Source organism: Lygodium microphyllum, chromosome 7, assembly GCF_053477565.2.
Source record: "Lygodium microphyllum isolate KBCC chromosome 7, Lygodium_microphyllum_v1.1.10, whole genome shotgun sequence".
In the NCBI taxonomy this organism is placed as follows: Eukaryota; Viridiplantae; Streptophyta; class Polypodiopsida; order Schizaeales; family Lygodiaceae; genus Lygodium; species Lygodium microphyllum.
In genome coordinates, this window is record NC_141141.1 from 148639774 (window position 1) to 148653031 (window position 13258).

Sequence of the window (13258 nt, forward strand, 5' to 3'; positions counted from 1 at the left end):
TACCTTTGCACTCTCCAAAAAAATGTCAATGGAAAGCTATATATGGTAGAGAGAAGAGGATAGAACACAAAGAAAAAAAGAAAGAAATGTTGCAAGTAGTTTTGCTTTTTTTATATAAAAAATAGCAAGGGATATCAAAGAACATAAACAAGCATTGTTAAAACCATATTAGTATTGTAAGCAAAATGAGGAGGATACAAATGAGCAACATCAAAAGTTTCATGTTTCTCCTAAGAAAGTTCCTTAAGATTCCTTATGAAAATCTTAAAAAATTTACCGTAATTTTTTAAATGTCCAATTTTGTGTAATCATCATGAGTTCAAAATATGTCCAAAAAGACACATTTATAATCTTGCTAAGACATTTGATATATTATATATGTCTTTTACAAATATTAAACTTCTTAGAATCTAGATTATACAGCCTATAGCCTTCGATATGTATCATAATCAACACACACACACACACACACACACATACAGAGTGTGCATGTGCGTGTGCGTGTGCGTGTGCGTGTGCATAATCACCAAGAAATATAAGACACCATACGATGATTTATTTTCATGAATTAAGATATGTAGAAAGAAGAGAGTCAAAGCAAACTGAATGAGAAAGACTTAGAGCAAATGTTCACCAGCAATTTAGACTGCAGCTTTGTTGCAGTGAAAGTGGGCTTTACCAGCTTCAAATTATTACAAGCTCACCCAAAGGTTGCATGGACTTGACAAAAGAACTTGCATGGCCACATTTGAACAAAGATCTTGGGGTCTTTAGACAGAAGGATGCTTTGCAATGGTGGAGCCATCACCTTAATCCTCTTACTGGCCTAAATTATTCCAGTGGCACTTAGAGAAATCTTGGTAACATTGGCCATGCCATTATAGACATGTTATGCGACTGACCATTGCCAACTTGACACCATCCACTTAAGCCACTCAAGTACCTTAGTAGTCGTAGCTCAACTCGTATATACACTTTTCTCATTTCACTTCTCCAATGGTGGGGAAAGTATTGGCTACATCATCTCTCCCTCACACCGACACAATGGATATTGATGTCCATGCTGGTATATTTGCAGTGTAAGATACCTCATTTGCAGAATGGATGCTCGTGGCTAATTTTCCTTGTATGCCCAAACTAGAAAAGCTGGCCAACAAGACTGTAAATTCTGGATCAGCAGTCTTCATAAGAGGTCCAAGCTATGACCTCCATGCACTATGGAAGGGCCTGCTGTGTATATCTTAAAGGTAGCATTGTCCTCATTTACTGGCCCCTGTATTCACTGCATCCATTTCTGATGGCTTCAGTACCATGCGAAATAGTCTGTGTTCCATATTGTTCTAGACATCATTGACACGGTCTATCAAGTCCATAGCTTTGACCTTGTCCTTGCCAAAATCTATAATAGAAGCTAACTGGGCATTGTTGAGGTCAGGTAGGTGATTATCCGAGGGTGTGATGGAAGGAAAACTATTGCTTTTGGCCAAGTTTTGTGACAAAGAATAATTTCTGCTGCAACTTTGATCGAAGTTTTGGCTTCTGCTGATTCCAGGTCTCATGTCACCATCACTTATGTGTTGAAGCATATTCTGGTCTTCAGGAGATAACTGACGCATTGATGTATGTTGCATTTCACTCATCATATTTTCCTCACTTTCAAGTACTGATCTTTCTCCTGTGTGTGAATAAGTTGGTGGCTTATTAATAAGCAGAACAGTATCCCTGGCTAAATATACCAAGTAATGAAGAAGCACTACAAGTTCCAATAGGTAATCATCTGTGACCCTCCTATCAGCATGATGGAGAGTTTGAACCAGTACAATAGGTGTTTGACCGGGAAGTCGTTTGTCGATAATCAACCTGCATTATGCACACAGATAGTGTTTCAACTGCTTTGAGATGAGATGAGATATGATGTGATTAATTCACTATGGATGGAGAACCATACCCTGTATTTGCCCATTCTCCAACCCAACCAAAACCATGATGTGCCCTGTGAAGGTAAAGTGAGTAAATACCGAAGTTGAAAATTTGCATACCAGAAGTTTTGCCTGGGACATAAAATCACACTTCCGCTTACTTGGTAGTGTTTACTGCAATTGGCACAAGCCAAGCTAGCATCTTCTCCATTTCTGCTTTGATGTGTGTAAGGCTAAGCTGCAACAGACATATCTTGGATAAATAACCATAGCAAAACACGTTCTTTAATGCTCCAGCAAATTTTCCTAGGCAACATCGAAAGCAGGCACTCTAAATTTCTGATGCCTACCTCCCTTTTGATTTTAAACTCAAGTATCTTATGCCGCAAATCCCCTTTGATTCTGGATGGAAGACTGTGATACAAGTTCTCTCTTGCATCCAGTGGAACAGATCCTGGTTGCAAGACCTGTTCATAGAAGGACCTCCCTTAGAATTCAACTTATGTCATACAAATAGTTCACCTAACCTGTACATTAGAGTATGGAATCTGAATGAATAAAAGACACTAGCCTGCAATGAAGTTGTTTCTGTGAACTAGATATCATGCACTTTCAAAAGCCATACCTATACAAACATAGAAAGTGATTCCCAATCTAAATCACATGCACCAAGTACAAAACATCCAGGTGCATAAGAAAGACTGGCACTGATTTCCTAGTAGAATATTTAGTGTTTCTCATAAGCTTCAAAACAAGAGCCAAAGGTTATCAGGTTGTCTGCTATGCTGCGTCTTGGTTTCCTAGGAACCTCTTTCAAATATTTCTGGGCCATTTGGCATATGATAACAGTTGAACAGATTATTTGAGTGTTATTGGTGCAGGAACCAGATATTGGGCTCTTTGTCTATTGTGTTGATCCTTTCATGATTTGAGTGCTATTGGTGCAGGAGCCGGATATTGAGCTCTTTGACCATGTTTGTAAATCATTGCATACATCCTTGCATGATTGCTTCGTGTTAGAGAAAAATGATCAGTATTTTGGAGGTCCATATCGTGTATCTTTTTACCATAGTGGCAATGAATGGCCATTTTCGGAGTTAGGAAATTTGGGAATGGTAGGTTCTTCCCAGCCCATTCCTGTGCAATGTAGGACAGGAATGGCCATTCCTTCTTGTCCCTCATCCCTGAGTCCTGTCCTGATTTCCTATCTCACTGACTATGCAATGTGTTCTGTTCCTTCAGAGCAATCTATCATTGAGAGATCCCTATAGCGTGCATTTCAATGAAGGGCGAGTTTTCATGTCTTGTGAGGTTTTCCACTAGTCATCTAAGTATCTACAAAGAAAATGTAGTGTGTGCATGCAAGTATTTCACCGCCCCACCCCCAAAAAAAAAAAGCAAACTCCCTTCAATTAGAACAACCCCACAATAATGGCTGCACAATTGCAAAGAACAAGCACACTGTCTATTAAATAGACTCTTAACCCAACAATAGACAGATGACATGATGTGAGATTTTTGTTCCTTTTTCTTTTTTGGGGGGGGGCGGCGCCGGGGAGCAATATATAGGCCATTAGGCACAACTGCCTGAACATTGCTATTTTTAGCAGGTGACAGATGGCAGAACCCCATGGTTGTACACATGAAAGAGCATAGTCAAACAAGTTATTAATTTTGGACTTCTGATGTGGTATCTCTAGTCCTAGTAAAAATTAAAAGAAACAGGGCCATGTGTAATAATTTCAAGGATGGCATGTATGCCACGCCTTTCATGCAGCACATGCCAAGAAGGTAGATGTGGGAAGGAACAGGAACACCTTGGTTGCTTTTTAGGTTTTTCACTTATAAAAGGGTCTAGACTGTTGTATTTTGAATATACATGGTCTTAAATGAAAGTTTCTTTTTTTTTTTCTTTGTATAAAAGAATGATTTTATCAAAGAATTCCCTCAAGACAAAGTATCCCATTCCAAAAAAAATTACAACAAAGGGAAAAGCCATTACAAGGGTGAGTGAATAATAAATCAAGAGGTCGCTGACAATGACAGAACATGCCAAAATCCCAGGCCCAAAGAAAGCATCTCTCTCCGTACTCTGAGCAACCCTATATCCTCTCCCATGTCCCACGGAGAGTATGAACAATCTGTGTCCAAATCTTGGAAGAAGCCTCTGTAGTGGATATGTCTAATAGATCTATAGTGTGGCTATATCTCATGGTCCAAATATACTAAGCAATGATGCTAGCTATGAGCTGCCATTTGTGAGAGTGCCCTTCAGATTATGTTATTTTTGTCAAAAATATGGCATGGCAATCTTGCTCAAGAGCCACCTTGAGACGAGATAGGGATGACTTCCCTATACATCTAGGCTAGGCCTCTATCTGTGACCCATGCAATCGTCTCCCAAGTCATAATTGTGGACTCTGCTATGCCATGAAACACCATCCAAGGGCTCCCCTCCATACCTCCTGAGCCCTAGGACAGTCCCAAATACGGTGTCTCTTCTGATGCCTTTTTTTTTTTTTTTGCAAGTAAAATGTGGCTGATTATATTACTCAGAAAAAAAAAAAAAAAAACTGATTACAACAGAGTGCTCATGCTCAACGGACTAGCTGGAGCTGATGCAAAGTCACAAATACATCATGAATACAAGCCTCTCAAGGCGGTCTAGGGGGGACGGGGGCAAGAAGCCATGGAGGCGGGGTGTATCCCCATCTGGGGCTGCCTACCTGCATCACAAAAAACAGGTCTTGGCCACCCTAGGTATGCATGAAATAACTACGGAGTTCACGAGCCCTGGATTCGCTCTGCACCTTATCCCAACGGCCGTGGAGGGAGTGGATGATGGAGGTCCAGAGCTCTGCTAAGGTTGCCTGTGCTGAAAGACTCTCTCCGCCGTAAGTCCCCTGACACTGCGCCTTCCAAATATGCCATCCAGTAAGACTCCCTATGATCTCCCATATCTCGGAGCAGTCTACTGTGGACTCCAGTACCTGACGGATGGGTAGCGTCTCCAAGCCAACCACTGCGCATGACCCTGCCTCGATGATGAATATCGTGTCCTACATCCCGGCCTCATACATAAGGTGTCGGCCCTGGCAGACTGCCTGCAAGAGAAAGCTCCCCATGAGATATATCCAAGGCTGGGTGCTATACGGCGAAGGATGCGGCATGCTCCTCTCCAAACGAGCTGCGCCTCCTCACATGACCAAAGGCAGTGCTTTGGGGTTTTCAGAGGTTGCTGTGTGCAGTGCTTACAACCTCCCTTCTTCTGCATCTAGGCAAGCCAACTTCCCACCGCCAAGCCTCCATGTGCCACCAGCCATAAGAAGTACGATACCCTCCTCGGCCTCCAACTATCTCGTAGGCGGCGCCAAAAGGTCCGCCGGAACGGCTCTGTGATGCTGTGCTCTGCCTAGTGCCTGCTACGTGACGGCACCCAATCCATGTCCTCCTGCATCAGTATGTGTCTGCCAATCCTAGCAGTGTATTCCAGGAACCTCGGTGGCTTCTTGGCTACTGCCGTGGCCGGCCATAGCCGCTCTCTTGGATCCTACTCCAGCTCATGAAGTGGTCTGCCCTCCCAGATCCAAAGGCGCCACTCCCTAAGCTCCATCCAGAAAACGAAGGGGTCTAGTCGCCATGTCCTCCCCTAAAGGCCCACCACCCGAATCCTCCTCCATGACAGGGCAACTAATCCCTCAACTTACTGTCCTCTTTCAAGGGCCAGACACCCCACCTCTTGAACAGTGAAGAAAGTCCCCTGCAGGGCGCCGCTCACTCTACCTGCCACTCATAGGGGGACGCCTGCTAGTGAGAACCTAGCGGCCCATACCTTCCCGGGCTTTATCAGCACTCGTATTGGGGGAGCAAGCCACTCCAGAGGTATTGCTGTGTCTATCTCCCTTCGCCTGAACTCCACTCCTCTCTCGCAGCCTGATAATCGCTACAGCACCTCCTCGTCTGCCATCCTATACACCTCCCACCTTGTCCTAATGGTACAAGCCGGGCTGGCCTCCCAACCAGCCCACTGGATGTGGGGGCGCTCGCCAATCTGTGCCCCTTTCTGATCTTTGACCAGGGGTTTCCAGATCACCAGCTGATGGTCTATCTCCTCCTGGCAACTTGGGCGGCTCTGGATTAGGGTCTTACGGAGACCCTGCCACACGCGGAGTAAGCTGCGTAGGAAAGGTAATCTCGAAGGGTTGATCTGGGCTGACGTGAAGATCCATCTTAGGGACTGTCTCCACTCACCACCAAGCGTCCGTCTACAATCCTGAAGACCCTCCTGTAGTAGGACCTTCTAGGTTTGCCCTTCCGGTGTGAGGCCGTGTACAACTAGCTTGCCCAAGAGGGCCATACTCTGAAACTCTGGGTCTATGATCCCGAGCCCTCCCTTTGACAAATGCCGTATGATGGTCGCCCACGCCACCTTGGCCCGAAAATCCCTGGAGCCGTCGAACTCGGACCAAAGAAAGTTCTGCACAATGTGGCGAAGTTGCACTATGCAAGACGAGGAGAAACACCAACACAAGGCGATGTACCAGGCCGTCGCTAGGAGAACCTGGTTAACCACCAAGGCTCGGCCAGCTAGTGAGAAACAAGCCGTGTCCACTAGGTCAGCTTCCTCCGAATAGAATCGAGGACTAGAAGAAACTGTTAGGCGGGAGTGATGTCGCGTCCCACCTGGAATCCTAGGTACCGAAGGATGCCCTTTGCTCACCCATCTAAATCCAAGGTGGACGCCCTACTCTGTGCTAGAGTCCGCGTCTGTGAGAAAACCAACCAACTTTCACCAGTTGATTTTTGCTCTCGTTGTTGATAGAACATCTTAAGAGCCAACCTCACTCTCTCCAACATCAACTCATCGTCCTCTATTGGAGTGTTGTATTGTTTGCATACTCTAAGTCTAGCAACACTGTCTCCTCTCTCACTGAAAGTCGGAGGCCGAGTAAACCGCTCACACGGGACTTGAGGAAATGAGACATCGCCTCTGCAAAGAGGAGGAACAGGTACGGGGCTAGAGGGTAGCCCCGTCGGACTGATCTCTCCAGCTGAAACTCCTCCCTATGCCTACCACCTATGAGAACCCTGCTGGTGGCCGATCTGTAAGACCCCGTGAATCCAAGCCTGTGGGAAATCCAACCTCGCCATGGTGCCCTCTAGAAAATCCCAATCCACCCTATCATAAGCTTTCTCGAAATCCAAGAGAAGTATGGCCAGTCTCTACCCATTGTGCTGAGCCCAGTTTGCCACCTCAAAGAAGGTAATACATTGTCCAGGATGCTCCTATCCTGGACAAAGCCTGTCTGTGTGTCATGGATGGTGTCTGGCAGTACGGGACGTAGTGGCCTACCAATCATCTTTACCAATGCCTTATAGGCTACTGACAATAAGGTGATCGGTCTCCATTGGGAAAGCTCCAATCGATCTGCCCCTTTGGGGAGAAGACTGATGAGGCCTGCCAAAAGGCTCCCTAGCATCTATCCTGAAGTGAAAATCTCCCGGAAGGCCATCAGTAGGGGGTCCTTCACCACTTCCCAGTGGGTAGTAAAGAAGGCCTTGGAGAGGCCATCCTCTCCTGGGCATTTGTGCCCGTCTTGTGTATGGAAAGCCTCTTCTAGTTCCTTCTCTGTGAAGGAGCTAGGAGGGAGTGTTCCATCTCCTCTGTGACGAGGGATGGGATGTGATCCCAGACCTGCTGCCTACATCGTTGTCCTCTAGCTGAGGCTGTCTCCTGTTGGAAAAGGCGACCACAGTAGTGAGTGGCAATCTCCATCACCTCGTCTGAGGGCTAGAGCGAGTCCTTCCATACTGATCTCGGAGGCTGCGTATCTGCTCTCCTGAGGTGCGACGCTCGTGCACCTGGAAGAACTCCTTGCACATCGTATCCCCCTTCCACGCCCAGAAAGCTGCTGAGGTGCGGAACGAGAACTCTGAGCGCCTGCCCTCTAGGCCCGCAATGGCTGCTCGCGCTCACCCCTCCTGTGCGTGGAGGGTGGGATCCCCGAGTGCCTCCTGTAGTAATCTCTGTGTGGCTGCAAGGTCCCGCTGGAGTGCTCTATCCTCTTCCTAGCTCCGCTTCCTGGCCTATATGGTTGCCTCTTGGCAGATTTTGCTCGATTCGGCTAGGACCTTTCCAGAGCTGCTCTATCTGTCTCGTCACCTCCTCCCTCCTATAGATTGAGTCACGGATCAGACAGGATCGTGTGTCTAGGGCAGATGCTGAGGGGTCTACTGTCAGGAGAACCGGACAGTGATCGGACAACGTGCTGCCCGACAACTTCCCTATTTGGCCTCCACAAGAGCCTCCCCACTCTCCCACATAAAATCTATCCAACTGCTCCAACAGGACTCCACCTAGGCGCCTCTATCCCCAAGCGAAGTCCTGCGATCTCTCCCTCCTGTGGAAGGCAAGGCCTTTCCACGCATCGCATGCACCTACTGCCAGTAGAAATACCTCCTGCTCCTCCCCGGCCATTCCCTGGTAGTTTCTGCCTCTACCCTGTTGGTCCTCCAACGCCTCCAGGTTGTTGAAATCTCCTCCAACGATCCAGGAGTCCACCTCTGGGAGTCCCTCTGCGATCTCCATCCAGAACTTGCTACGTGCCCTAACCTCTGTAGGGGCATAGACATTGAGGACTCCTAGGCAGGAGTCCCCAATGTCCAGTCTGATCCATTAAACCCTCCCTGCCACTATCGTCCCGTGGTCTTGTACATAGGCAGTGAGACTCGGGCCGATCGAGGTGCATACGCCTCCACTCCTGCCGTGGGCACCTATGGCGTGCTCCCAGTAAGTGCGAGAGCTGCCCAGGAGTACCTTTCCTACCCGCTAGGCTTGGGTGGGCGTGAGCTTGTGCTCTTGTAGAAGTAGGATGTTGATCCGTCAGGCAAGGGCACGCTGCAGCTCTTGCCAAACAATCAACTTTCTAGAACCACGTGCCCCACTGTAGTGGAGACTGTTCACATTCCATGATACAAGGTGTAAGCTCATGGGGAAACCTATGACTGACCGGATAGGCATCTATGCGGTGTGGAAGCTACTAATGAGGAGGAGAAACTATGAGGCATCCACGTGCGCTTTGCTGCAGGTCTGCATAGATGTAACGTGCCCGCCTATCGGCTATCCAAGCACATTTTTAACGGTCCGTCAAGAGACGATTCTAAGCGACACCGCCCGACACTCTCATGAAATGTCACGGGGTTTGTCGCCTAGGGTTTCTCGTATCCGCCTTGCAACGGAATGTTTACGGCCAAATCCACTAGGATCGACTTGAACTTGAGTCCCTAGTGGTCAAGGTCTCCTGACAGCTTTCTAACGTCGGTTTGGGCCATCCTACTTTGCGTAGAGATAACCAAGCCGAAGTAGACCCATGCCGCACTTAGTTCCAAGAGAATGGGAAACGAGAGGGATGCAGCGCTCCACCTCTCTGTCCATAGGGTATAGTCCCATTCCGGTCCCCTAAAACGGTATGAGTCGGGGTTCTAGCCTAACGATTTCTAAGCGTCAGTTGTCAGTAAAACCTCGTGAGAAGCCTCCCAGTTCTCTGGGACCACCCTGCTTTAGGACAGACCCGTTGGGGGTTCCACCCTCCTACTTTCCTCACTTGGCGTACTTTAGTTGTCTAATTAGTCCTATCACTTTTCAGTGTGACATGTAAAAACAACTTCCTTAATTAACCTTTTTAGAGGACAGGGTTCGTTCTACCTCATTTAACTCATCCCAATCTTCCTATTCCATGTCCGCGGGCTTTGCCCCTTGTGTTTTGATCGGCTTTGCCTGCTTCTTTTGCAACATGATATTGTAGCACTACTTTTGCCAAACTGCAAAGTTATGCGCTCCTTCAAGTTTCTTTATGTGCATTAGATTACTGCTGTCATTGCTGCTATCCATGATTCTCAGCCCAAATGTGACAAAAAAAAGCAGCAAATGCAGGCCCAAAACTATCACCCAAGTGATCAAAGTACAAGCAAGTACTAACAAGCAATAAATGACCACTTAGAAGCACAGATTTCAGATCTGTAATTAAATTTTCAGAAGCACCAAACCATGTGCTACAGCATTCCACAACTGATTACAGCTGTTCCGAGGGCATATGCATCACATTACATGAGAAATCCCAAATTTTAGCTGCAATTTCTGTTTTACATGTACCCACACGCATAAAATTTTACACGCACGGTCAAAAGCCCCAAAATTTTGTGCTCAAAGCATCAACCACACATCTGCATTTTCTCCGTCATACATAGAATATGCCACTTTTGCCAAAAATAGAGCAATTTCAACAAAACCCCCAAATTTTACTGACCAATCTATCCCAATTGCATTAATACATCACCCCATGAGATTTATTTGCTTCTGCTGGTGCAGCTCCAGTGAGCAAGTCTGTACAGAGTGCCAACAATGCATCATCACCCCATCCGTCCTCCTGCGATGCTGTTCATCGGTCCGCCACGTTGTTCATCAGTCTTGTTCGTCAGTCCGCCACGCTGTGATGCTACAAGCCTACTCCTTGCTCGACTCATTATCGCCTTGCTCGACTGGTTGTTGCCCTGCACATCAAGCCATTGCCTACTCGCCCAGCCTGTCACACCACTGCCACACATGCGTTGGTCACTTGACTGCTGCCCTATCACCCGACTATTAGTCTTCAGTACAACCTGTGTTGAACAAGCCTTGTGGCTCGAGCAACTTGTGCCGTGGTCCCGGGAAGCTCGTGAAACTTGTGCTCTGATCCCAATTTCTGGTGGCGGGTCAGGCACGAAGATGGAGACAGTAGGTATTTGTTGTGCACTGAGAGAGAGAGAGAGTGAGAGCAGAATAATAGCAGAGAGTGAGCAAGTTTAAAGGTACAATGATGAGTGTGTACCTTTGGGTTTTTAGATAGATATATATGTGTAAGTACAAGTGCTAAGGGTGTGTTCACACCCGGGTACATTTGAAGGCACGAGGGCCTTTATTCCCAACACATTACAGACATTTTTGACAGAGTGAGTGTACTAGTTGCACCAAGTTATTTACTGTAATTTGCTGTAATTTCCAGTTTGGTCCAGCTTGGACATTGCTCTTTTGCTTCTTTTCGTAATTGATTATCATGGCAAATCAGGGAGGAGATGTCTTTACCTATGTATCCAAGGAGGATAGATTGGATGGTAACAACTACTTACTTTGGTTCTTCTTGATGAAAAATGTGCTTGTGGCGAAAAATCTTTGGAATTATGTAAGTGGAGAAAAAGTTAGGCCCGGAGTAGTGGCTCCAGTAACTCCTCCTCCAGGAGGACGTGGACAACGGGCACTTCAGCCTACTCCGCTTCAGCCACTTTCCCAAAGATCAACAACTCAAGCAGCATGGGATACACAAGATGCACAGGCTTTGTCACTGATTGCATTGGCGGTTCAACAGTCCATCATCCCCCATATTCGTTCAGCAGATTCTTCACGAGAAGCTTGGCTAACTTTGGAGCAGATGTTTGCAAGTAAGAATGAGACTCGCATCTCTTTCTTAAAGAAAGTGATAGAGACATTGAAAATGGATGAGGGTGATTCTATTCAGGATCACTGAAACAAAATTCAGGACTTGCGTAAGCAACTTATGAATGTTGATGAGTACTATTCAGATGCACAGATGATATCTACTATATTGAACTCATTACCTCCTTCGTACTTGGCTTTTCATACGGCCTTGAACCTCACCATGAGGATTGCCCCATAGCTAATCACTTTTCTTTAGGTAGTCAGTTTGCTTCTAGAAGAGAAGCAAACAAGAAGAAATAGTGATGTGGATGTCATAGCCTCTGAGTAGGCTTTTATGGCTAGACAAAAGGGCAAAGGCAGCCAAGTAAAGAATGCTCCGTAGAGCTCTGGGACTTTAGGCACCTCACATGGAATAAAAAACAAGGAGGTATGCAAGCCAAAAAGGACAAATGCCATTATTGCAAGAAGCCATGCTACTACATCAGAGTGTAGAAAGCGCATCACCAAGGAGAAGAAAAAGAAATCAGAAATGTCAGTTTCTGATGCTCCTTCCACTGCTACTGAGTCCACGTCTGTTGTTGCAGACAGCGACTATTGCTTTTACACATGCAGTTATGACACTTGTTAGGCTGATCGAGCTTTTAGCTCTACTGAGGATGCAGGCACTCGGTTTTTTAACAGTGGTGCTTCTAGGCACATCACATCTCGCAAAGATTTATTTCCTTCTCTCGGTACAGCTCCAGTTGGCAAGTCTGTAGAGTGTGCCAACAATGCATCATACCCTATTAGAGGTATTGGAGAGATTGTGCTTACAACCATTGACGGCTCTATTCTCCGCTTACAAGATGTTTTGTTTGTGCCAAGCATAAAGAAAAAATTGCTCTCTATTTCTTCTTTGGCACGTTGTGGATTGCAGGTCGCATTTGATGATGACAAATGCATGGTGAGAGACAAAGAACACATGACTTTGGTCTTGACTGGCACTTTATATCATGGGTTATATGAGTTGGATGCTCTTTCAGTTGAACAATCAGCGTACTTGGCATCCACTCTTACTTCTACTATGATACACGCACAGTTATGGCATACTCGGATGGGGCATGTGAACTTTGGTAGCTTGATGCTCTTAAAGTATACACAGATACTAGATGGATTACCTCTTCTAGAGAGACCTCCTCAACACTTGTGTGCAGGATGTATTTTGTGGAAAATGCATCCGTTTTTGTTTCCCCGTGATGTTGCTTTTAGAGCCATAGCCACGTTACAGTTAGTGCATTCAAATGTATATGGGCCTATGGAGACAAAGTCATTGTGAGGATGTTACTATTTTGTGACTTTTATTGATGACTTTACACGATTCTGCTAGGTCTATTCTTTGGTAAAAAAGTCAAAAGTGTATGATGCATTCTTGGCTTTCGTTGCACTTGTTGAAAATCAATCTAGTTGTAAAATAAAGACTCTTCGTTCGGACCGGGGGGAGAGGGGGGTATATGTCCTCTATGCTGAATTCTTTTTTGAAGCAGAAGGGCATTCATTGTCCATCAGTTCACCACTCCTTATACTCCACAGCAGAATGGGTTTGCAGAGAGGAAGAATCGGTCACTCATGGAGATGGCCAAATGTCTGCTGAAAGCAAAGAGCTTGCCACACAATTTTTGGATGGAAGCCGTCATGTGTGCTTGCCATGTTTTAAACAAATGCTCCACCAAAGCATTAAAGAAAATTACACCTTTTGAGGCTTGGAACAACCGGAAACCTTCAGTTGAACACTTTCGTACCTTTGGGTGTCTTGCATATCGCACATTCCCCAGGTACTTAGGAAAAAGTTGGATAGCAAGGCTGTCAAATGCATTTCTGTGGGATATAG

General features: G+C 46.1%; 1 protein-coding gene across 1 annotated transcript in view; it reads right to left on the reverse strand.

Moving 5' to 3' along the window:
- Positions 1–575: 575 nt before the first annotated feature.
- LOC148034072 (protein PSK SIMULATOR 1-like) overlaps positions 576–13258 on the reverse strand; it is a 207740-nt gene continuing 195057 nt past the window's right edge. The window contains exons 9-12 of the mRNA XM_087682064.1: positions 2270–2386; positions 2081–2157; positions 1949–1993; positions 576–1860 (exon numbers count right to left, since the gene is read on the reverse strand). Of these exons, the coding sequence (XP_087538190.1) occupies positions 1341–1860; positions 1949–1993; positions 2081–2157; positions 2270–2386 (759 nt within the window). The 3' untranslated portion in view covers positions 576–1340. The remainder of the gene's footprint in view (positions 1861–1948; positions 1994–2080; positions 2158–2269; positions 2387–13258) is intronic.